The following is a 26,168-nucleotide window of genomic DNA, read 5'->3' as shown; positions in this document are numbered from 1 at the left end:
GCAGCGTGAGGCTAATGCCCGAGAACCTGGCAGTGAAACCGAGTAGCAACAAAACCCCAAAGTGCCTCTCCAAAAAGCAGCACGTGTTCTTCACAGCCAGACAGACCAGCCTTCTAGACCTGGGGAGAAAACTGCAGAGTACAGCATCTCTGCTTTCACTGGACCACCAGCTCATCTGCGGCAAGCCTGGCCTCTCCTACCTCTATCTCCTCTATGGTGTGCACGATGAACATGTCCTGGAGGTCTTCCATGGCACTCTCCATCCAGTTGTTGAACGGCGCTGCCCTCTTGGCGTATTCCAGGTGCAGCTGGTCGATGGTCTCCAGCTGTTTCTCTGTTTTCTGCAGGGGTGACACACAGGGCACAGCTAAGTTAGGAACAGATACCGATGAATTTCCCCCCAGGAGGTCTCAGCAGCACCATTTCCTCCTCTCTGCCTCTGGGATGTCGAGCACAGAGCCAGCACGTGGCAGACATTTGCTTACCTCAAGGGCTTCTCTCCTACTGTGGGTCAGGGACCCCAGAGCATCCCACTGGTCACAGATCTTCTGGCACCGAGCGTTCACGCTGGGGGAGTCGTAGTAATCCAGCTCACTGGGGTGGAGGGGGAAGGACACAGGTATTAAGTGACTCTGGACACGGCCAAGTACAGATCAGAATTGATGTGGGGCTGCATAAAGTGCAGTAATTTGCATGCTAAAATAGTTTGACATTCCCCAGTGGCTCATTCCTTCATAGACCTTTGTATGGCTTGGCTCCTCTCCAACTCCAGCCTCTTAGTCAGGGCACTGCAAAACCTAGTTGGCTGGGGAATCCGGGGGAAGGTTACAGGGATGTGTCTAAGGATGGCACAGGCAGCAACCCCCACCAGCTACCACCACCTTCCTCTCGCAAAGAGATCCCACTGCAGCAGCCTTGTCTACACTGGCAACAGCACATAGGATATGAGTAGCCACACACTACGGTGACGAGCAGGCTGCGTCCACACTGCCACGTCCAGCTACACGCAGCAGTGAAGGCTCTGGCCGGGGAGGCAGCAGCGGAGAGCTGCCGAAGCCTTTCTCCGCTGTCTTTCTGCTGGAGCCTCTCTCTGGCAGGGAAGCCGTGGGACATTGCTAAAAACAGCAGTGTAGATGGGAGAGAGAGCCCCATTGGGAACATGACGCGGCTATTTATACCCGTGCTGGGAGCACGCAGTGCATGTGTTCTATGCCCTGCCGTGAGCGGGTGGCGGTGCGGTGTAGACGTACCCAGCGACTGCTCTTTGGAGGCAGGCTGCTCCGCAGCCGCTTTCAGCATGGCCAGTTAGTCAACGGGAGGTTAAGCTGCACGACAACCTAGCAGCTTTGCTGGTTCAAAGTCCCCCAACTCCCCACAGAGGAGTTAGCCAGGGCCGTGCCCTGCCCCCACGATGGTACAGACTCAACCTGCCCATACATTAAGTTCCAAAAGCGCCGCTGGAAGGCTACAAGTTGCTGCATGTCCAGGATGCTTCAAAGGCAGGGCCGGAGGAGAGATTAAAGCTGCGTGAGAAACAGGGGGAGTGGAACGTCCTGGAGACGGAGGGATGATGGCAGAGCTAGCAGGGAGAGCTTTGTTTTTAAAAGCAGCCCTGAGAGAGTGACTAAAGGCCAGCTGAAAGGGGAGGACAGGCAAGTCACTCCAGAGCGCTCCCACTTTCCGACGAGCGGCACGTTACAGAAAGCGGCCCAGTGGTTTGTCCAAGGAGCCCAACATGCATGGGAATAGACTGTGCTCCAGGACACACAGCCGCCTCTGCTCTCTCCCCCCTCCGCGGGCTCTGCACTGGGGGGCTCTCTCCATTAAGTAATGCTCCAAGCCACACATCTCCGTTTCCAGGTTCTCTGCCACTCGGGCCACTGGAATAAGGGCTCCATTCATGGCTTCGCCCTGCCTTCGACTCTCAGTGTACTAATTGTGTGCAAGTTTATCTGGCTGGAAAAAGAGACCGCAGCTCGCTGGAATCTCTTACAATAACTGCATTCTTACAGAGGGGGAGGGGACGGGGACAGAACAATGGGGGTACTGTGTGTATTTTGGGGAGAACAACCCTATTAGAACCCCATTCAAACAGATGTGCTCCCAACAGTCCAGTTGGAAAGCCAGGTCCTCTTGGAAAAAAAGATCATGACATAAGCTATAAAAACTATTTTAACTCCGCCAAAAATATCGTACAGTGTTTCTTTGTCCCGGCCCCTCGCTGGAGGAGGGTACTGCTCGTGTCAATGTTGTGCCAGTGCAAGATGGGTACACAGCAAACAACCAAGAGGGTTTGAAAGCCTGAGCCAGAGTGGCTGCAGATGGGGTACAGGCGGCCTGTTCGGAGCACAAAGGCTCTCAGGGCAACACTGCCTGGGCTAAGTAAGATCACACTCTAGGATCAACAAAGGGGGAAGTGGAGCAGACTAGATTGGGGTGGGACAGGCAGAACAAGATCCGTGCACTGGACTGTGGGGGGGGTTTTGTGGGGAGATCGATGTGACAGCTCCTGACAGCTCTATCTGGACAAACCCCCCACAGGACACCAAGAGCTGGGGTTTGTCTTTGTGCGCTGTCTGCAGGGTACTGTTGTCTTCCACCCCGAGGTGGCTACACTGGAGTTTGATGGTGCTGTGCGGACACTGTTTTAGGAATAAGGAAGGCTACGTGCTAAGGCCCAGATCCTCCGAGGTGGAATCAGTGGACGTTAGGAGCTGTACCACCCTGAGGATTGGGCCGAAGGGGGCAGGGTCTCTGGCGTCCCCGCCGTGGAATACCAGAGGAGAAAGGCTGGCGTACTTGAGCTCCTGTGCAATGGCAGCGATCTGCTCCACGCGGTCCTGGTGAGCTGCCAGGTCGCTCTCGAAGGCCTCGTGCTTCCTGATCAGGGCTTTGATGTCCGACAGGGTGGCGGTTTCGTAGTCCTTCTGCCTCAGCATGGCTTCTTTCCCTGGGGGTGGAGAGGAGCACAGCCCGTTACACCCCGGATCCACAGCACAGAAGCAGGGCATGGCGGCCGGACAAGCACCAGACACACCGGGAATGGGGTAGGTACTAAACAAGCAGCAGCACATGCTGTTCAAAAGACATCACGAGCGTGGGGGAGGGAGGGATGCAGCAGGGTTTCAGAGGCAGGTCTGCTGCCCAGACGCATTGCATCATTTTAATGAGACGTGGAGCAGCCCGTGGTCAGACACTAGGAGGAGGAATAATTCTGCCTTGCGGTCCTGACCCCTCCCCCTTCCATCTTCGGGGCGAGGAGCTTGCAGAAGAGGCTGGGAGATGGGCAGTAGTTTCCCACCCCACCCTGCTCTTCCCTGGTTCAGCTGGCCCCAGGACTGACACAGCATCCCGCCATCTGCACCACCTTTGCCTGAACAGATTTTGTCCCTACGCACTCTAGCCCCACCCACTCGCATTTCACCACGAAGCGCTCACCCATTTTAGGGCAGGGCCGCTGCAGGATATTAACGGAGCGGACGCAGCCACGCAGCGTTGCGGCCCCTGCCCTGAAAAGTTTACAGCTTTGAGAGATGCAACCCAGGATAACAAGTGATGTACAGACGACGGGGAGACTGGCCAGGAAGTCAGCGAAGTGCAGGCCTGCCCCCACCGAAGGAGTTTTGCAGCACAGCGACTGCGAGGCGAGGGAGTGAAGATGAAGGGTCACTAACATGGGACCCTGCCTCACTTTGGTTAGTGCTCACGGGGACACTGCAGTTCAGTGCTTAGGGTAAGACACCCATGGCCAGTAGAAGGAGCTGAAACCCCCCGTTTCTCCTTCCATAGCCCCTGTCAAAGAGAAGCCTGTGGCATGAAGCCAGACACCGGAAGTGTGCTCCAAATTGCCTGCCTGCACAAGGACGAATCAAACTGGGGTGTAATTAAAGTGCCATGAACTAAGACAATGGAGCTGATTACATATTCTTAATGCTCTATTCCTCCTGGCACATTTTGGAGCTGGAGAGAGAGCCTGCCCTGGAAGGCAAGCTTCCATCCACCCCCCCACCCCCAGCATCAGGGTCTGGCTAGCAAGCCACGTTTGTTGGCAACCTACCACATAATTGGTGTTTTTGTGTTAATCTAAAAGCTATTTGAGTTGGGAGTGCTGAGTCTGTTCAGCTTGAAATGCCTTTTGGTTCCAGTCAGCTGTTCCCCGAGATGTTCTGCTTGGGAGGTGCTGCCAGCAGCCGGCCTGGGCCCTCTGGCAGTGGCCGGGGTCTGCGTTCTGCTAATGGCTCCCAGACTGCTCTCTGCAGAGGCAGGCAGGCAGGAAATTGCTGCACAGAACTGCTTATTAGCGTAACCAGCACCTGCAGGAGAGGCAGTGCCTCCAGTGGCGAGGGTACAATGGGGACTTGAGTCCTGAGTTTGATTCTTGGCTCTGCCACTGACTTTCTGGGTGCCCAGGACCAAATCAAGACCCTCTGTGCCTCAGTTTCCCCCAACACCATCTGTCCATCTCGCCTATTTAAACTAAGCTCTGAGGGGGTAGGGATTATCTCACTATGTGCACGTACAGCACTGCACACAATGGGGTCCTGGTCTTCATTGAGGCTTCCAGAGAACACTAATGTAATTATAATTTAGTTACTGTTCTCCTCTGATCCCTGAAGGAGGGGCGCCTACCCTCCAAACAGTGCCCCATTTTCAGAGCTTGACTGCTTTCTGGAGAGCACATATCAAGCCCTAGTCCACGAGAGAAGGCATCTAGGTCTCCTGTCTTCCAAAGGGACAGGTTACTTCTCATGCTCCCAGCATACAACACTGCATTAAGGAAGGGGACAAATGATCTATGGGATCCTGCAAGGATCTTTACAACAGGGAACAAGGACTTTAGGCGGAGTCCGGTGACATGAACGGGATTACATTCTGAGCTCCCCAAACACTACTGAGCACGGACAGCTTTATTCTGGTGTCAAGGTGGGATCTCTAGCACCAAGCCCCACTGCTTATGGACTTCAAAGAACCATCCCCCTTAGAGCTGCCATTCGAGGACTCAGTACCTCATGGTAACTTAGCTCCTGGGTCTCCACTTTGATAGATGAGGTAGCAGGGTGTGGCTGGTAATTGACTAGCCCCCTATCCTTTGCTGCAGCAAAACAGGCTACCCAGCTGCTGACCTGGAATCTGCGGTGAGGCTGACAAACACCTCCTGGGCCCTCACCCGGGATGGCGACAAAGCACAAGACCAAACAGAAGCCCAGCTGTGGAGGAGACAGACGGCTCGTTGGAAGCTTGAGCCATCAGACACACTGACGCACAGCATGTGCCTTCTCAGCCAGGTTTTGGAGACTTGCAGTAGCCCCAGCTGTCTACATCTGACTGGCAGAAGAGAGGAACCTAAGTTTTCTCCTGGCTCACATCCGCCCCCGCCCATCCCCCACAAGATGACAAAGTGAGGGAAATAGAATCGGAACTTTTTCCATGTGCGCCTCCCCACCCAAACTGCCAGCCCACTTGAGCCCTCTCCCCAATCCACAGAGAAGAACGGCTGTTTTAAACCACAGATCTACCAGATATTAAAAGGGGTCTGCAGCACGCGGAGCACCTCGCTGCTGCTGCCCTCAACCCCAGAGCTGGCTGCATTTCAGCAGTGCTGTGCATAGCATGCAAAGCTGTTTTAGGACGAGGGACCGCTAGGCACTAGGGTCTCCGTTGTCCAAGCAGTCGAGGACTAGTGTGGGGGGAAGGCTGGTGTACTTGAGCTCCTGTAAACTGGCAGGACACAGCTTGGTCACAATAAGGAAAGTTACTGTAGTAACAGAAAATCCACTTCACAGTGCTGAGGACCAAGGGGCACGTTAGTCAGCATGGAGGCCAGTTCCTCCACAGGAACAGAGCTCAAATCATCTAGCCGCTTGTCTGCCCCCACCCATGCCAGCTTCTCCAGGGGAGGTGGAGTTTAATAGCAACTTACAGGAAGCTTCGGTGCCAGTCAGATACCACTTTGGCACAACACTGCCGTTTAACCGCCACACCCTTAAAGCATTTCAGCTGTCCTGCACCCTCCCGTCAGCACCTCTCCAAAAAGCAGACCCCCTGCCTGATGCATCAGTCCTGTTCCTCACCACCCCAGGGTCCCCCCGTCTCTGCCCATAGGGACCTCAGCACCACATGGATCCGTTCTACGAATTCAGTTATTGGTTTTAAGAAGGGAAAAGCAAAACCAGATTGACTAGCTGCAAGCACCGCTCCCAAAGACAGAGCAAGCCCCTTTCTCCCCTTAATGCTCCGTGTGGTATTCTCCCAGCCTGGGCGATGAGAACATTCCTTCTCATACGGAGAGGGGATTACTGTATTTTCTATGGAATCAGATGCAGCTGCCATATTGGAAGGCTCGGAGGGTTAGCCGTCACGTTTAGCCACCTGGCTAGAGAGGGGAGACAAACGCCTGAGCAAACCGTAAACAAGCCACAGTGACTGCGTCAAAGGGCACGGCCTCTGAGGAGGAGGACGAGAGCTAACCTGATTGCATTCGCTTACGGGACTGGCTAGGGGACCATTTAAACAGACACAGCTTCTGCCAGTCCCATCTGAAAACGCCTGCACAAAACCACAAAGCTGTCAAGAATAGCACTGCCTATGCATTTGGGGACCTGTCAGCTTTAATCCAGGGTCCAGCCACACCTGCAGGGCTCATTCAGAACACAGGACAAATGTTTTCCTGGCCTTGCCTGTGGTGAGGAATTGAGTACAGAGCAGTAGCTTCTATTCTTAACCTCCTCCCACGCGCACACACCCAGTGCCCAGAGAGGAGTTTGGAAACACGGCCAAGCTGCAGTACAGTACAATGGCTCCATAACGCTGGCAGCTGGAAGGGACAAAGTGACTTGCTAATGCAGCTAGTACCATTCCTAGGGCCACTTCATCTCCAGACCTCAAAACTACCAAGTAGCCAAGGATCCATTTCCCCAGTCTAGAAGCGGTGGGTTGAGTGCCAAGGGACTTGCCCAGGGAGCAACATGCAGAGTCAGTGGCACAGAATCCGAATTCACATCTCCCAACCCCTGCTGGGGTTCAGGCCTCTGTCTCCTGGGCAATGCTATCAGAGCCAGGGGAGCAACTGTTTCCAGCCATTCCGCCTGCTTTAAAAGGTTACTCTAGCTTTCCTCTGCCAGATCTAGCTCGCCCTCCCTCACCCATTCCCGGGCCTCGGAAAGAGGCGACTACCTTCAGTCCAGGACTCGTGGATGGAGGCTTTCTGTCTGAACTTCTCAGCCAAGTGGTCCAGTCGCTCTAGCCTCCTGATCTCGTTCAGCAGCCATTCTTCATAGCCTTTCTCCGCCTGTTCCAAGTGCTGCCAGCCATTATTAATGTCCTGGGGGGTGAGCATAGGAAATAAGGCATTTAGAGCAAGGAAGGGCTGTGTCAGACTGCCAGCAAGATTATGAAGCACCTAAGGGGAATCTCAACGATGGGGAACGTATTTGGGGAACAAATATTTAATGGGCTCTTCAATCTAGCAGAGAAAGATCTAACAGTCCAATGGCTGGAAACTGAAGCCGGACGAATTCAGCCTGGAAAGAAGATGCACACTTTTAACCGTACGAGTAATTAACCAGCACTGAATTTTTAAATCAAGATGGGATGTTTTTCTAAAAGCTCTGCGCTAGAAATTCTTTTGGGGCAGTTCTGTGTGCGCTATACAGGGGGTCAGACTAGATGATCACAATGGTTCCATCTGGCCTTAGAATCTATGAATGGCCCACACTTCCAGGGTGACAGCATCAGGTTTTCCCTTTCCCATACTGGATGTTAACACCCTCTCCGTTACAATATTCGCGTTTCCATGCCATATGCATGTGTATATGTAATAACTAACCCCAGCAACACCACTAGCCACTGGGGGAAGTTAAATGCCACAAAATATTTGCTACCAGGAACAAAGGAGCCTACGCATCTCTGGCACATACAGCTGAGAAATGGGGCTGAGACCTCACTGCTTAGGGCCAGGGTTCTCAACCTTTCTCTTTCTCAGGCTTCAGCTGCAGCCCCAGGGGTTTCAGTCCCAGGCAGTGGGGCTTTGGCTTTCTGCCCTGGGTCCAGCGAGTTAACACCGGCCCTGCTTGGCGGCTCCCCCGAAACCTGCTCACGGACTCCACGGGGCCCCGGATCCGTGGTTGAGAACCACTGGCTTAGGGTACGACTACATGGTGACAGCAGTGTCAGAGCCAGCCCACTCGAACTCGCCTGAATCCGACTAGCAGAGATAACGAGGAGAGGGAGGCCAGAGCCGCACAGGTTTCAGAGCGAGCAGCGTCTGCACTCAGGACATATGCTGGGATTGTTCTACCCGTGCTGTCTTCACTGCTGTTAGCCACACTAGCAGGATTCACACTAGCTCGAGTGGACTAACCCATCCACACACTGTTCTTGCTGTGCCGACGTACCCTTCGTTACCCAGGTACAGGCAAGGAGCATGCAGTAAGGTCGGTTACGCTGCAGGCCTTGAGGAGACACTAGGCTCTGAAATAGTAGCGGACGCACACGAAGGGAGACGCTGACTGCTGAGGGACCTCACTTACACCCATGCACGCCCATGAAGGGTTTTGTAGGTGTGAGTGAGATTTGGATTTGGCCCTCAATCTTCCAGCATGAGCACACAAGTCCTCCCCCTCCAGGCACTCGTGTTAGCACTGCCAGGAAGTGTGCAGACTACGGAGGGACCACCCACAAGGAGTCCAACACTTGGCTGCAGTACCCTGCAAGCAGGTCACCCAAGAGGAAGTTGCTTCTGGACTGTTAATAGGAGCTAGTAAGAGGACTCAAGTCAGCTTTCGGTACAGACCGCTCCTTCCTCATCTCTGCCAAATTCAGTTCTGCTCACTCCGCTGCGCTAAAGGCCTCACTCTGCTTTGCCCTTCCCCCTCAAGCGTCTTCCCTGCCCTCAGTGCCTCATTGCTTCAGACAAACACAGTTACTCACTGAAACCATCTTGCCCTCCGAGGGCATGAAGGCAGGCCTGTTGCTCAGCCGGAGTTTAGTCTGCAAGGTGTTGAAGTTTATCTCCAGCTGACACTTCTCCTGCACTTTGGGAGGCTTATGGACGCGCCTGTAGTCACGGAAATCTTCCAGTTTTTGCTGCATCTCTTGAATGGTCTTCTGTGGGTCACGGTCCTCCAGCCAGGGGATAGTGCGTTTAATCCACTCCAGCAGCTGCGGGGTGAGCAGACTCAGGTTAAGCGGAGCATGGGGAGCAGCAGCAATATACCTGTCATTGGCCCTTCAAGGGGGAAGTTGCAGTCAGGTTGGGGAATGTTTTGACATTTGACATCCCTGATCTCTCACATCCCAAAAGGGTAGGCCACCCTCCCCAATAAACCGCCAGGCTCCCTGTCGGCTTCCAGCTCAGAGCTCCCCTCCACGCAGGAGAGGGGCCGGAAGGCAGGGGGACTCACATCAGACGCCAGTTTCTCGTAGTCCTCCATCAGGTGCTCGTTCTCCTGGTTCACAGCCAGCACTTTGCAAATCCGGTTAGCTGCTGTCTCAGCCTGGGGGGGAGGCAAGAGGGGAAGGGGGGGATTTTAGAGCCATTTGCAGCACAGCAGCAAGGACAATGCATGAAAGGAGAAGCCAGCAATGTTACGATCCATCCAGCCCCACCCAGAGGAAAGGAAAGCCACTCTGAAGCTAGACCAGTCCCTCAGAGGGACTTGCTGACGGGTTTAATCAGCACTTGCCATGTCATATGGAAGATTTACCCTGAGGCCTCATCAGCTAGAAGATGCCCCTTGCATAACTCGCCATGACAGTGCACCTCACCCACCAGGGAGGCCCCTGTAGCTCCATCTCCCAAAGCCCAGACCGGCGCTGCCTCCGCTAGTGGGACTAATTGGGAAGTAGGTGCCATCTTACAGATGTGCCCCTGCTTCCTGAGCTGCCCTGGTGTGTTTTGCCAACACCAGATCTTTCCTCCAGCGGCTGAGGCTCGTGGCTTCCGAACGTCTGCTCCACAGAGCAGGGAGCCTCCAATGGCGCTTGAGAATTCGGGCTCGGATGGATCCGACTGATCAAAGCTTTTTCCCAAGCCCAGCATAAGCAGGTGATGTCTGAATGGCTATCGGCCAGAGCCTCTCCACTACCTTGAGGGGAAGATTAAGCCCTCTGCATGTTCATGTGCACCTGAGCACTGCACAGCATCCCAGTTAGGTAGGCATGTGCCCATTTTACAGACTGGGAAACGGAAGCGACATGCCACTGAGCCTGGGGCAAAGCAAGGAGTAAGACCTAGATCTCAGGGCTGCTCCTCATGTGCCCGTATCTCCAAGGCCACCTATCTCCAGGGCCTTGCGAAAGCCCAACTTGCTAGCTCCCGGAATGAGGATCTGCCCATCACCACCAGCCTACACCAATTCTGAAAGAGTCTCTGACATGGCACCTTCCCACTGTTGCGCCCAGATCCCCTCCCCAACATCTGAGAATCCCATATCTTCCCCTAGGCACCGCACCGGGCTCTCTGGTTTAGAAGAATGGAGCACGTGGTCAGTTGCACCCTACAACGGTACAAGGCCAGATTGCTACATTCTCACCTGGAGTGTTAACTGGCTGGACTAACAGAGTTCGTAAACCAGTATTTTACCAAGTAAGTGTGTTTGTGGTAGTGTCAGAATCTCTCCACTTTTGTGTATTCCACTCCTTATTCAACACCCGTTGACTCCTCATTAACGAACTCAGGATTTAGCTCCAGAATTTGCTATTTGTCAAGGCACTCAGCATTTCAGCCGCTGCACTCTGGGTTCCTGTCTTCCCAGAACTACGGCACTGAAGCCATAAGCATCCATCATCAATCATTTCTCATTGTCAATGAGAACAAGCCCCTGTTCCCTGACTGGGATTTCACTGCAGCCTTCAGTACTGTACACATGCCTTCCTTCTGCGAGGCAGGTGGGGAAAGGTGAAATTCCTCTGTGGATCAGATAGGAGAGTGGGATACACGGATGCAAAGAAGGAAAGTCAAGAGATCAAGTACCTTGTAGGCAGCACAGAAAGAGTCCAAGAGGAGGAGTTGAAAGCCAGACATCAACAGAAATAGTGAAGAGGGTCTATAGGAGGATGGGGAGAGGAAAACAGAGCTGGGGAAACGAATTGCCAAAAAGACTAGACAGCAGAAGTTTGATTCCCTTTAGCAACAAAACAAGCGACAAGCAGTCTGGATTCTAGGCTGTATTCTCCTCCTCACACTGCTGGGTACCACTTAAACGTATTAGACATGCTCACATGCAGCACACAGCCGTTGCCACCTCAGACTTGGGACTGGAATTAGAGCACGACACACAAGAACACTGGAAAAACCACCGCATGCTACGAGAAGCTAATAAATACCAGCTGATGCAGAGAACATGCCAGCTGTGCTGCTAAAGAAGGGGATCAGACAAAGAACAATAAAACACACTGGCCAGGCCAGAATTTCACACATTACATCCACCCAGGGAGCGCCAGGGAGAAGTGCTAGCTAATACAGGCAAGTTCAGACTTTAATAGAAATATTTCAGTCCAGATGGAATACGTACCCAGTATGTGTGGTTTTTCAAACATTGGCTAACAAACAAGGTTAATGCTTCCAGCCTATAAAAGTTTACACTTTACTAACCAAGTTAATCCTGATCTTTAATAATCACATCCTATAGCTGAACAGGATCTAGCATTGACAAAAGTATGCAGCATGTGAAAAATGTTAGGCCAGAATCCTAGATCAGCTCTAGGAATTATTATAGGGAAGTTCTAGGGCAGGGGTGGGCAAACTTTTTGGCCAGAGGGGCATATCTGGGTATGGAAATTGTACGTGGGCCATGAATGCTCACAAAATTGGGGGTTGGGGTGTGGGAGGGCTCTGGCTGGGGGAGCGGGTTCTGGGGTGGGGCCAGAAATGAGGAGTTCAGGGTGTGGGAGGGGGCTCCAGGCTGGGGCAGGGTGTTGGGGTGCAGGAGGGTGCTCTGCACTGGAGGGGTTCAGAGGGCAGGAGGGGATCAGGCTCCAGGCAGTGCTTACCGTGGTTCCTGGCCAATGGGTGCTGCAGGGGCGGTGCTTGGGGCGGGGGGCAGCATATGGAGCCCCCTGGTTGCCCTTATGCGTATGAGCCGGAGCGGGGGCATGCCACTGCTTCCAGGAGCCGTGCAGAGTGGGGCAAGCCCCTGACCCCACTCCCCAGCTGGAGCGCCAGAGCAGGACAAGCTCCGGACCCTGCTCCCTGGCAGGAGCTTGAGGGCCAGATTAAAACGTCTGAAGGGCCAGATACTGCCCCCAGGCTGTAGTTTGCCCATCCCTGTTCTATGGCCTGTGTTACACAGGTCAGACGAGATGGTCACAAAGGTCCCTTCTGGCCTCAGAATCTATGAGCGGAGTGCCTGTGGCTGAGGTAATTTACTGATTAGGTACAGCTAGGCCATTCTGCCTTCAGCTGAGTAAAACTGCTTCAAAACTCATAGGCAGTCAAGATGCAGGCTACTCCTCTTTGCATAAAATAGCCCTTGGAAGCACCCCCAGCTCACCCCTAGACTATACAACAGATTAGACCAATATCTGCTACTATGGGCAACTCAATTCCTCACAAAGGGAACAGCCATTCAAATCCAGAATGCATTTCAAGGAAGCCACGATGCCTACAAAACTCGAGAACGGTTAGGCTACTCGTGAGCTTTGACCCACTGCCTATCCCACTAATACTGTCGTTTCCTTGCACTCCGCCAGGTGTCTGTATTCAGCCATTGTCTCAGGCCGTAAGCTCTTCAGGGCGCAGCCTTTCAGTTTTGTTCTGTGTCTGTACAGTGCCCAGCACAATGGGGCTCTTCCGAACTAGGGTAACAAGCAATAAAGGAAGCTACTCCCCATCTTTGGTCCAAAAACTTTGGGCAGGTGTAGCACGTCCGATGCCTCACATTTGAAATGGAATGCTCCTAGTTCTGCCTGAGCCCCGGTTGGACCCTCAGAGCCTGATGCTCTGTTCCCCTGCACTGCATGGAATCATTCACACCAGGGAAAAGGTGAGAGGAAACACTACCCAGCTAGAATAGTGCCATTTTACCTGGGCATAATGGCATTAGTTACTGATGTCCGATCGGAGACTAGTTTCAGCCTTGCTCCAATACTGGTTTAACAAGTAATCCAGATGCTACAGTACAACTTGGTTCAGTAGCATCAGAAGGCCCCAGTGGTGCTGGCTCCTGTACAAGCCTATAGGGCAATCATGGTCCCTGCCCCAAAGAGTTTACTCAACAGTTCTCCTTAAAAATCAAAGCTGGACAGACACCCTTGGTCTGCAGCAAGGCATATAAATGGCTCATTTATCCCCTGAAGCCCAGTTAGCACTAAAATGGCATTTACAGTAAATCAGCAATTAAAGATGTATCTCAAACTTCCAAACTACAGCAGCTACACCAGCAATTCAAGACAATCCGACTGACCTGGATTTGCGTTCTAAATGCAAACAAAAGATGCAAGCATTTAGTGTGGTAAGGGAAGGAAGGGAAAACCACAGTTTAAGAACACCACGAAGAGCGGAAGCAGCACAGAAATTCCTGCTTGTAATCTAGTTTCAGATTTTAGTCAGCAGAGTCTCAGCAAGACTGTAACCATAGTAGATTTGATATTAACAGAGGGGCTTGATTCCAAGAACCAGAGGTGTAATGACTTACCCCAATCGAGATCAGAGTGAGTCAGGGCAATGCTAGAGTCTAAGGTAAAGATTTTCCAGAGAGCACAAGTCCCATTTCCAAAAATGACTCAGGCACTTGGGAGACAGTCTGTTTGAAAGTTAATAGGCGCGTCATGGCCTCAGAACCAAGTCACTTTTGAAAATGGTATGATAGTAAAAGTCATCTAGTGGCAGTATCTAGCTGCCATTGAAGGATGTTCTTCCCAATCACTTGTCTACATAAAGAGCCATATTGGTTTCAGAGAATACCTGTCCTTTCCCCGACGATAGCAGAGGGTAACAGCAAGGCTAACCTATTATGGATTTGGGCATTGTCAGGTAGCTCGTCAAAGAGCTGAGTGTTTAAGCAATGTCTGACGGACAGAACTCTAACAAGTCTGTTTTCCTACACCCAGTCTTCCTAGTGATATTCTCCACTGCCAAAGAAACAGAACCACCCCAAAATGGCAATATTTAGGATGAAATGGGGCTGAGACGGATATTCTAGCTAAACGAGGGAAACCAGCACTTACTAGAAATGCTGATGCCAATCTCATTTGGCACTACTTTTGCTGCAGAGCCTAGTATGAGAGGCATATTAAGAGCAGCGATAAGGGTTCTGGATAAGAATTGTAATCGCACATCAGAGAGCTCAGGAGGGGGACGAGAAAGCAAACAGGATATACACAAGGTTAAACTGTCATCACCAAGACTTTCCAATGGTTTTGCTGCTGCTGTTATCCTACGTGCCAATCAACTGACAGCAGTGCCATTTGCACAGACATGGCATTTTCATGGGAAATGAAAAGCCTAATGCAGAATCAAATTTGATTAAGTCAGCGGAGTCATCCAGATTTGTGCTCATTATGCTTGTGATCCAAGAGTCCCGCTGCGATCGTAAATACTTGCATGCTAATTTCAGCTGAGCACTCTGTCAGCTACCTTCCTGCACCGTAACAGCCACTGGGGGCAGTTATTTGGGCACTTAATTATGCCTCTTCCCCACATCCCCAGCTGGAATAATGTTTTAGTTTCGATTGGGCCAGCAATGAGTTTAGACATCTTTGTATCAAGCGTGTTAAACGAGCCTCAGCCAGGGGATCATGGCAAGCAGAGAACGGCTTGTCATAACGTAAGTTAGCTTACTCCTCTCCAGCTCCATCAGACGTCACTGTGAAGATCTCCCATCTAACACCAGTGTTTGGAGGACAGTGAAAAGATCAATTAAAACTGAGCGATTACTTCTCTCTCACCCCCACGGGCTGCTGGAAGTAGTGACCCTTCAGCGGACAGCGCTACGCACCAACCACCCCAGATTTTTATTATTGCCGGGGGCGACGTGTTTGTTTCTCCACCAATCTCAGTGGCCAGCGATCATTCCAGCCGTTTTCCACTCATCACATTTCTCATAATCCCTTAATGCCAGTGTAACAAGCCTCAATGAGTTGCTTAGTGTGCAAGATTAGTGGCAGCTGAACCAGACAAGACATGCGTAGACGCAGAAGCAATTCCACCTGCCAAAAGCTCACCTTTTGAGCCCCCGAGAAAGCATGGTAGAAGCAGGAAACATATGTCATGATCGCCTTCTCATCGGGCCTGAGAGTGCCTACAATATCTGCGCAGAAAGAAAGGGAGGAGAGTGAAGAGAGCAGCGTGAGAACCTCCCAGCCCCTCTGGCATGCAGCTGAGAGGGAACAAGCGCTTGCTTCAGACTGGAATCCAAACCTAAGCTGGAGCGTGACTCAGCCAAATGGGCGGGTTTGCTGCTTTAAATCTTTTCCACCCCGTTCAGAGTTCCTGTCCCTTAAAGTCTGAGGCTCTCCCAAGACGACTCCGCTAGCAGCCCTTGGTTTGAGACACTGGCTGGGAGTCTTGGGATTCAGCTTCACAACCCTCTAGGTTGAAAAGTTGATTTCTCCTACTGTTTATTGCTACCTAGTTTCCCCCTCACTACTGATATACCCCAGTCACCTACTCTATAAAGAGGATTTTTCTGGTTCCTCTAGTGTTACATAATAGCTGGAGCCATGGAGCATGTATGACCTAGCTGAGGTTTGCTTTCCAGTCAGCAAGAGACCACTGCCATCTGCAAGAAAAACTGGGTCAGCGTAGGATGCCGCAGATCGAAGAGTTATAGCGACATGGACACAGCTGCCTCCGGTACCTTCTGCGCGCCAGAAAATGCATGGTAGAAGCTGGATACATAGGTCATGATGGCCTTCTCATCAGGGCGAGCTGTGTTGACAATGTCTGCAAGCGAACAATAAGTGTTAATGCCCTCACGGGGAGGGCCTGGTTTCACACTGAGTCAGACGTGATCGCCAAGGCACGTCCTGCGCATCCTCTCAAGAAACCCGCTCTTCACCATTCGGTAGTCCTGTAGATAAGCAGCTCTCTAAAAAATAAGTGCCAGAATATCTGGGTGGGCGGAAGAGGCCATCAAAACTCTCCTGGATATACTACAGATGGGGAAAGATAAGCTTGTCAACCAAGCCTGAACACAAGCCATTTGCAGCTACTGGTACTGAATGAATCATCTTACCTAGGGCAGCTGCTATGGCTTCTGCGACTGTTTTAAAAAGGGAATGTTGGCCCCTGAATTTAGTGGTGGAGACAGTCTAGTGAGATTACCACCACACAAAACAGGAAGTGGGGTGCACTTTTACCCAAAGTAATCAACACGTGGTTCCTCAATTCCGGTCTCACTTCTCGTTCAGTACACACCATGGCCCTACCCAGGAACGGTCACTACGTTCTGCGAGCATTACATTTACAAATGGGAACGAGTAACTGGAGACGGCCCAGGTATCAGAGGACAATTCGTTCCAGTTGGGACAGCTTCACTACTAGTGCAAACAGAGTATGGCAAGCTGCATTTGACAACAAATTTCTGATCCATCATGCGCTTACAAAGCTGCAGGATTACCCTTCTGTGGCCTTTCAAAGACAAGCCTAGTTATGGAAAGGGTGGGAGATGTGAATGCTGTGTGGAAGGCCAAGTCTGGCTTTTAAACACAAGCTCAGGTCAGACCACCCGAGGCCCAGTCCTATGTGACGCAGCAATGGAGGAAATGCACTTTCCTCTTGCCTTGACAAGCAAGTTGTTCATGGGACTGGGTCATCTCCACTGCAACGGCAGGAACTTCCACTGACCCAGGTGGTTACTGCAGCGAGTGTCTGGAAAGCTTACCCTCGGCATCCAACATCTTGGGGATGTCCAGGTATTTCTCGGCCACCTCAAAGGCGTTGTTCAGGTTCGTCACAGGATCGTCCTGGGAAAAGGACAGGTGTAAAAAGGGGTTATGAACCCGAGTTGCTGAAAGCTCCCTCGAACACAGATGGCACTGTGGCCCCAAGAGCTGCTCAGCAGCTGTCTAACATCCCCCCATTTCCTCTTGAACGCTACAGCAAGTCTGCCTTCATGTCTAACCTTTTTCACCAACGACCCAAATGTTCCTCAGTCACCTGCTCCCATTAGCCAGCAATTCCCGGCCAGACTCCAATTCCTGTCTCACTGAACGGAACAGAGACTAACATGTGACAGGAAGAGCTCTTCATATCCTGCCTTCTAGCATTGAATTCACCTTCTAATAAGACACACAGCTAGCAGCTATAATGGGGGTCGGAGTTTAAGTGGGACGCGTGTTTCCCTGGGGCGCATTCAGCAGCACAGAACTTAGCTTCTGAAGAGAGCATAACATGGCCACTGCAGAGATGTACCTTTCTGAGCTTGTCGTATTCAATGAGCTCTGGTCTGTGTCTGTGGATCAAGGCATTGAAAGCAAGACCGTCCTTCCAGCTACAAAAGAGATCAGCGAGTTAGATGGCTTTGGTGTGTGGGGTTAAATACATGTATCTGGATAATACACTACAGAAAATGATCACCAATACATACTAGAGTCCAACAGATTTTTTTTCCAATTCACCTTGATTTAATACCTCTAGAAGTAGCAGGACTAAGTACTGTGCACAGTTAACTGCATGCTTCCTTTAGATCGGGCATTTCAGGTTCTCCCACCCCCGCCGGGCCCTCCTGAAAATAACAGCCCAGATAAGAGGCAGCAATGGCTGGAATTGCAGATTAAACGAGAGCAAAACATGCATGAATTTGGGGGTTTTGTTCCGGCCAAGCTGCGCTAAAAGCATCACTTCCCTAATGGCAGGCCCATTGAATATTTCATGGGGATGCCTCTGAGGCCGAGGGAATGGGCTATTTCTTGCTGTCTTCAAGACACGCAGTACTGCCTGCCAACACGGAGAGCTCTTTCTGAAGCGAGTAAAGGAGCAGACAGAGTTGAGCACTCGCTAAGAGGGGGTCTGACAAGCAGTTACCTGATGTGGAAATTTTGTACATTGACGTTCTTGTAGGGCGCCGTCTTCCTCTGACACCACAGCAGCAGGCCTTCCTTGGCAGAGGTCTCTGCAAAAGGCACAGGGCAATTAAGGGACTGTGCCCAGGAGCGTCTCTCTCCTGGTAGAGTTTTAAACCAAGAACATGAGAAGAGTGCAACAGATGACAGACTTATCCACAGACAGTAAAGGGTGCAACCTGCCCCGTTTAATGTTAGTGTTGCAGTATGTGTCTCAGAGTAGCAGCCGTGTTAGTCTGTATCCCCAAAAAGAACAGGAGTACTTGTGGCACCTTAGAGACTAACAAATTTATTTGAGCATAAGCTTTTGTGGCTACAGCCCACTTCTTCGGATGTGTCTGAATCACAAGCCAACCTGGTCAAAAACATGCAAGTCAAGTACTGCAATTCATATTCAGGGTGATCTCAGGGTAGTTTATTTTCCATCGTGGCTGTCTCCAACTAGGAAGGACAGTCTCCAGTTGGTGTGTTGAGTCAGGACAGCTGCAAGTATGGGGTAAAAAAGCTCATCTTCCTTCTATTACCACTAGGTGGTTGGAGGGATTACCCCCAAATCTGGATCAGCACAGGGGAAGAACAGTGTAGAAAAGAACACCCACCACCCACCACGCAATTCCAGATGCACATGGATCAGGTATTTAGCACTTACGGCCAACAGAGCAAGTGAAGTAGAAGCACAGTAAGTGATTTACTGAAACAGACAGCTATGCAAAAAGTGTGCACTGGAAACGTGACTTGCAGATGCATGAGCTGTCCTGGATTACCATAAAACTGCATCAATTCACTGCACCAGTTTTATCTTCCCCATCGTACATTCTTTGTGCTGTAGTTACACAGATCCCTCTAATGTGCTGGAGAGCAATGAAGCAGAAGGTAAGGACACAGCTTGCACACGCCTGGCTCTTACCTTCCACCGAAATGTCCTGAATGGCAAATCGAAGGATAATTGTCCAGATCATGCCCAATGTCATCTTTGCATTGCCATCTACAATCTCTGAAAGCAATAGAGGAGAGAAGAACATTGACATGAAACTCACCAGGGATGGAGGAAAACCTCGTTTTCTTAATACAGACACATCAGCAAACAACTTCCAGGTGCAAGCAAGCTAGGAGAAAGATTTCAAGAGGCACTACAGTAAATAGCCATTAACACCTAGAATTTTCCTGGGGTCCAGTTGAAAGCCAAATACTAGGCCGATTGCACTGTCTGCACATCCAGAAAGAGTTTATTGCTTTCTGACTCAAACACTTCAGGATTTTAAGTTCTGGTGTGTCCTTAACCAGTTTACATTTTACTCTATAGAGGACAAAGGGATAACACTTCAATAAAGGATATATGGAAGCTAATCTTTTCATTCCAAGTAGGAGCTCACATCTGAGGACTCAAATCTCTGAAGGACAAGTAAGGAGCAATGAGAGAAGGCCTCCAGTTTGCATTCTGATAGTAGACAGTGAAGCAGAGGTACCAGACCAGTGCTCGAAGTTTCACTAGCAACACTCGTGGAGTTTCTGGAATCCAGACTTTACATTGTCTCTCTAGTATACCCGGGTACATTTGGCAATTTTGAAAGAGTCGGATAGCACTGGAACAGCCCGATGGCACAAACTTCCCACACATAGTTCATCCCAATCCCCTCTATCCAAATTCCACTCCCAGATCCCATGAGCGGACAAGGCTAATGGCTACAAAACTGACAACTGGGCATCATCATGTAAGAACACATGATATTTCATTAATGACCTCACTGCAAACTTATATTTAAACCCAGCTCTCTAGAGTAATAGGCTGCAACACCCACTGCCATGTGGACAAAGCCAACTACATCTGCACTCAGCCTGTGACAATGCTAGTCAGTCACAGTGCAGGAGCCATCTAGATCAGTGGCTCTCAAACATTTGTACTGGTGACGCTTTCACACAGCAAGCCTGAGTGGGACCCCCCTTACCAATTCAAAACACTTTTTTATATATTTAACACCATTATAAATGCTGGAGGTGAAGCGGGGTTTGGGGTGGAGGCTGACAGCTCGCGACCCCCTCATGTTATAACCTCGCGACCCCCTGAGGAGTCCCGACCCCCAGTTTGAGAACCCCTGATCTAGAAACAGCAAGAAAGCCTCTTTCAATCCCCCTCAAAATGATGAGTTTGCATCTATTGGTTTCAATTGTATGAAATAAAGGAGAGTGGGAAACTTGTGTGATTACGGAGATTAAGGGACCCTATCTTAGTTAAACCGTGATAGAAGAAGATTTCTTTGAACAACTAGACATGGAATTTCCAACGTCTCTTGAGCAGCTAAAAGCCTCTTCCAAACCAAATAAACCCTTGGAAACATGAAGAATTAAGTCTGGGTACCAAGAGGGCTGTTGAACACTCACAGCACCAGCTGATATCTAGGAGAGCTCAGTGGATAAATTGGCTTTTGTAAATCAGATACCCCATCCCTGCACCCTGAATTGTGGCACTAGTTGGAATGGGCACTGGTTTCAGGTATAGTCAGGAGAAAAGACACCAGTCACTAGATTTAGAGATGCAACCTCAGGGCAAGCCATGTTACTTGATTAATTCAAACTGGCTTTGCAAGGTAGCCTAGAGCCAAGTGACGTCCTAACAATAGCCCTCGGTGTCTAAGCAACAGTGAGAGTTTCACAAGTCCAAGGAACAGGTCATGGTTCTTGTAAGCAAGGACAGGTGCTATGAAGAGATGGTTGCTGCAGCTTGTATTTCTGGGGAACAAACTGCCGTATCAGATCAGCTCAGCATCCTATCCAACAGTGGCCAGTGCTAGAGGGAGGAAATAGACAGAGGTTCCTTGCTCCAAGGGAAGTTTCTTCGAACCCCCACCACTCAGTGGTTTGCTTATGCCCTGAGGCATAAGGGATTCAAATACGCTAATAAAATATTTCTGTCTAAGGTAACTATATTCCTGGGTGGGTAATTTAACCAAATGTATTCCCACATTCTAAACTCCAACAAAAATATCAAGGGAAAACATGTGTTTAAAAATACAGTAGCCTGGACAATCTAAGGGTAGAGAACTATAAACAGACGAGTACTGATGCACATACAGAAATCACCAATAAGGAGACGGAAGAATTAAGTTCTCTTCTAGACTATCCTCCTTGGGAAGGAAGAGAGGAGAAATACTTTGCATTCAGACTAGTTATCTTAAACAGCAAGATTTTAAGTTATTTGCAATAGTGAGAGAAAATATAGTAAGTACTTCTCCCTCACATCCAGGGGCGGCTCTATGTATTTTGCCGCCCCAAGCATGGCAGTGAGGCAGCCTTCGGCGGCACGCCTGCGGGAGGTCCGCTGGTAACTCGGATTCGGCGGCACGCCTGCGGGAGGTCCGCTGGTAACTCGGATTCGGCGGCACGCCTGCGGGAGGTCCCACGCCTTCGGCGTACCCACCACCGAATTGCCGCCAAAGCCGCGGGACTGGCGGACCTCCCGCAGACATGCCGCCGAAGGCTCCCTGACTGCTGCCCTCACGGCGAACAGCAGGCCGCCGCCGCAGCTTGCCACCTCAGGCACGTGCTTGGTGCGCTGGTGCCGCCCCTGCTCACATCAACTTCTCATTTAGGAACCCCAGAGAGACAGACGCAAATGTTAAAAAAATCAGGATAAAAACTATTTTGTTTTTCATGCTATTAGGCTTTATTGTAAAGTTTCATTATGGAAATATCCAAAAAACTCCGCTATCTGTGTAAATGGAGAAATAGTTTTCCAAAGTGAACTCACCATTAATAGCATTTTAATGGACCAACTATCTGGATATTCTCACTACTCTGCAATTCTGTGAAGGTCCTCTGGGGTCTGTTTAACCAGGGTGGTTTTCTTTGGACAGATTAAATAAATGCAGCTAGGAGAGGCAGAGCCAGGAGTGGGTCCAGCCAGGGCCGGCTCCAGCTTTTCTGCCGCCCCAAGCAGCCAAAAAATAAAAAAATAAAAAAAGACGAGCGGCGGCACTTCGGCGGCAGCTCAATCGCGCTGCTTCTTCAGCCACAACTGCCCCCTCTCTTCCTCTTCAGCGGAAATTTGGCGGCAGCTCAAAGAGGAAGAGAGGGAATGAGGGACCCGCCACCGAATTGCCACCAAAGACCCAGACATGCCACCCCAGTACCGAACGGAGTGCCGCCCCTTTGAATTGGCCGCCCTAAGCAATTGCTTCCTATGCTGGTGCCTGGAGCCGGCCCTGGGTCCAGCTGTAAAGAACTACTAAAGAAAATCTGAGGTTCTGATCTGAGAGCAGGAATTTTGCTTTTTAAATCATAACAAGTTGACTGCCAGCATATGTGTTTGGCAAAGCTCAAAGAAATACCAGGCCTGGAGACTTGGAACAATGCAAATACAAATACAAATATTTTGCTTTTCTGGACACATTCTTTGATCCAAGCACTAATGGCAATTAGTTTTTAAAAAACAGCTGCATGCCACCATCCAACTGACCATGGAGAAAGAATCCTGCCTTGAACTAACTGTTCAAACGGCTTTATAGGCAGTCACCACGGTTCAATATTAATTTCCAAGCTCCCAAAAAGCTTTTAAATTGCCTTAAGGATACTTGGCTTCCCTTGGATGTAGCTAATGGTGGAGAAGAGGAGATACTTACAAGCCTTGTTCAGAACAAGACATTCTTCACACAGGGCCCAGACCACGTGCATTACGCTCAGATACTCTACGCCAACATTGCTGCGGATTCCACTGACACTTGACTTAACAGTTCCCAGGATGAGCTATAGGTTTATGGTTTTTTCCTTTCCCACCCCCTTAGCATTCAGACAACAGTAAGGTGGGATCCAGTGTCTCTTCAGTATTTCTATGGCAGGTATATTTATGATGATCATGTCAAGGATAAGCCCGACTTGTGGCCATGGCTGTGTGTAAAGCCCCACGCACGCTGCATTCATCTATTAAAGAGCAGCGTCTACTTCCAACTGTTGTAATAACTCCTGATAAATGCCCCCTCCCTCACCAAATATGCTCTTGTACAGACAACAGAAGGATAGATATTTTAACTAGGGGGTGACTTTTAGCTTAATCCATTAATCCACAATAGAGGGAGGAGAGAAGTAACTCCGTCACTGATGAGATGGATGAGCCCATGCCAGAATTGACATTCACTGGTGATTGGGCTACTAAAGGTCTGGACACCCAGACTTCGGAATTGACCGTGGCTGTCTATAACTCTTACTCTTCAAGTGTTATTCTTGCCATCTAAGAGACAGGCACGGTGAGTATAAAGTTACATTTCAGAAATGAACGAGTTCTATTAAAGTGTTTACCCTGTATGTTAGCACAACTACAGCAATTGCAACCAACTATTGTTGTTTGAATGCAGCGAGGCTCCCAGTAATATGAACCTCTGGCCCAATTTCTCTCTATTGACTGAATTATAGGCATTTGGTGTCATTCAAGTTATTTGCACAATCCAGTCTCCTCTTAGTGCCTGACGGAGAGGAGGGCTGAAATGATCCAACACCTTACTGTATAGAGAAAATAACTTCCAATTGGATGGTATGACCTATGACTCCTAATACAGTAGAACCTCAGAGTTACGAACTGACCGATAAACTATACACCTCATTTGGAACCAGGATTACACAATCAGGCAGCAGCAAACACAAAAAAAGGCAAATGCAGTACCGTTCTGTGTTAAACATAAGCTACTAAAAACCCTTTCCCTTTAAAAAAAGATTTGACAAGGTAAGGAAACTGTTTCTGTGCTTGTTGCATTTAAATTAAGGTGCTTAAAAGGAGCGTATTTTCTTCAGCATAGTCAAGTTTCAAAGCTGTAAGTCAATGTTCAGTTGTAAACTTTTGAAAGAACAATCCTAACATTTTGTTCAGAGTTACGAATACTTTAGAGTTACGAACCACCTCCATTTCCGAGGTGTTGTAACGGAGGTTCTACTGTAGTCACGAGTTGAGGCTGGCTGTTGATACATTCAGAAGCCTAAATTACATACCTTCAGCTCCTATAGAGACCAGCTTAACTCCTTTGCTAGCGATGAAGTCTAGAGCTTTATTCACATTGTTGATTTTATGCACTCTCATTTTTCCTCGCTCTGGTTTGGGTAATCGCTCTCCTAAAGAGAAACAGAAAAGTTACAGTTTTTCTTTACAGTCTCGGGTGAGAGCTAAAAATCACTGGTTGCAAAGACAAGTGAAGAAGTTTAATACGAAACAAGTCCCTTTACCATGATGTCAAGGGCAGAAGATCTGTTTCTAGATAGCTGCAAAGGTTACTCATACTTGAATAATTTGTTAAAACATGCATTATGAATCCAACTATTGGGGAAGGGACTGTCTTTTTGTTCTGTCTTTGTACAATGCCTGGCACAAAGGGGTCCTGATTCCATTACTAAAGCTCCTAGGCCCTACAGCAGGGGTGGGCAAACTACAGCCCAGGGGCTGCATTCGGCCCTCCAGACATTTTAATCCAGCCCTTGAGCTCCTGCCGGGGAACAGGGTCTGGGGCATGTCCCGCTCTGGCGGTCCAGCCGGGGAATGGGGTCGAGGGCTTGCGCGTGCCGTGGCTTTGCGTGGCTCCTGGAAGCAGTGACATGTCCCCGCTCCAGTTGCTACACGTAGGGGCAGCCAGGGGCCTCCACACGTTGCCCGTCCCAAGCGCTGCCCCCACAACTCCCATTGCCCAGGAACCACTGCCAAAGGGAACTGTGGGAGCAGCACCTGCGGACGGGGCAGCACAGAGCCACCTGGCCGCACCTCCACTTAGGAGCCGGAAGGAGGATATGCTCCTGCTTTCGGGAGCTGCTTGAGGTAAGCACTGCCCGGAGCCTGCACCCCTCCTGCGCCCCAACCCCCCGCCCCAGCCCTGATTCCCCCCTCTCCCAGTGCAGATCACCCTCCTGCACTCCAAACCCCTCATCCCCAACCCCACCCCAGAGCCCTCACCACCACCCACCCCCCCCTGCATCCCAACACCCTGCCTCAGCCCGGAGCCCCCTCCCACACCCTGAACTCCTCATTTCTGGCTCCCCCAGCTAGACCCCTCGCCCCCAATTTTGTGAGCATTCATGGCCCAACATACAATTTCCATACCCAGATGTGGCCCTCGGGTCAAAAAGTTTGCCTACCCCTGCCCTATAGAGAGACAGGGACGCACCTGAAATGACCTCCAAGAGCAACATGAGTTTGAGCCCATCGCGGAAATCTTCATCTATGTTCTCGATCTGCGTGCCAGCTTTCCGCAGGTGAGAATTGCACCACGCCGTAAAAGTCTGGAGGAATAAGATAAGGAGGGTGTGATATTGCAGCGTTCAGTCTAGAAATGAACAGACAGGCCATCCAGATTTACACGAACTAACCTATTTGGATCCAATACACCGAAACGTGGTGCAGTTCTCATCAATGCACATGTACATTAATTCACTCTTTGGTGATTATATTCATTGTGCTCACTCCTCTCTAGGTCAGCTCACCCCCTTACAGTATCAGAACCATCTTACAGAGATTTTAGCTCTGCTACCATTTCCCGAAACTTATTCCAAGAACCACCGCTTTATTCTGTTTTGTGGCAAGACTAACTGGCTGCAGGAGAACAATGCAGCCTGACCCAACCTTTTAGACTTGACCAAATCCCAGTATGGGGTTTGTAGAACCAGAGGGAGCTCAAGCGGTTTTCAAGCATTTAGCGGACATTGCTAAATATGGTGAGCATTTTTAAATACACACGAACAGGTCCTCGTTATGCTGCAGAGGTATGTGGTTAACAGGGACAAAAAAAACTGCTGCAGAGCGCCCAAGCAATTCTTGCTCTGAGCGACAAAGATCATTCTGGCTCTAGCCGGACGCCTTCGGTCTATTCTTGGCTTCCTGTGGCCTCCTCGCTATGGCAAACAATTAAACACTGAGCTATGGAGCTCAAAATTGCACAAGCTTATCTGTGTAACATACCAAACTCCGACGTGAAAACCACCATACGCTAAATGGCACAGCGTGGCTTAGCTCCTGCGCTGTAGGAGTTCGAGCCCTCCAATTTAGTGTCAATTTAAGCAGCCCCCACACAAACATCACAAGGACCCTTGCTACGGGGAACAATATTAAACACATGCAATATTGCAAGCTGTCGTTCAGATGGGAGACACTCTGGAGTGAAGACGTTACGATCTGTCACTCCAGAAACACTATATTAACA

The 26,168-nt window shown here is 50.1% G+C and overlaps 1 protein-coding gene across 4 annotated transcripts in view; it reads right to left on the bottom strand.

The window, feature by feature from the left end:
• ACTN4 (actinin alpha 4) overlaps positions 1–25,251 on the bottom strand; it is a 35,621-nt gene extending 10,370 nt beyond the window's left edge. For 2 of the 4 annotated variants that reach the window (XM_034791751.1, XM_034791749.1), the window contains exons 1-13: positions 25,137–25,251; positions 23,977–24,096; positions 18,911–18,997; positions 17,966–18,053; positions 17,354–17,432; positions 16,824–16,905; positions 15,798–15,883; positions 9,402–9,494; positions 8,929–9,159; positions 7,174–7,321; positions 2,800–2,950; positions 486–594; positions 201–341 (exon numbers count right to left, since the gene is read on the bottom strand). In XM_034791751.1, coding sequence (XP_034647642.1) covers positions 201–341; positions 486–594; positions 2,800–2,950; positions 7,174–7,321; positions 8,929–9,159; positions 9,402–9,494; positions 15,798–15,883; positions 16,824–16,905; positions 17,354–17,432; positions 17,966–18,053; positions 18,911–18,997; positions 23,977–24,096; positions 25,137–25,161 — 1,440 coding nt within the window. In that variant the 5' untranslated portion in view covers positions 25,162–25,251. Of the gene's footprint in view, positions 1–200; positions 342–485; positions 595–2,799; positions 2,951–7,173; positions 7,322–8,928; positions 9,160–9,401; positions 9,495–15,162; positions 15,249–15,797; positions 15,884–16,823; positions 16,906–17,353; positions 17,433–17,965; positions 18,054–18,910; positions 18,998–23,976; positions 24,097–25,136 lie in introns of all 4 variants that reach the window. The other 2 variants (XM_034791750.1, XM_034791752.1) reach the window with 1 other exon arrangement.
• Positions 25,252–26,168: the final 917 nt, after the last annotated feature.

Source organism: Trachemys scripta, chromosome 16 (assembly GCF_013100865.1).
Source record: "Trachemys scripta elegans isolate TJP31775 chromosome 16, CAS_Tse_1.0, whole genome shotgun sequence".
NCBI lineage: Eukaryota > Metazoa > Chordata > Testudines > Emydidae > Trachemys > Trachemys scripta.
This window is presented reverse-complemented; position numbering and strand designations above follow the sequence as displayed.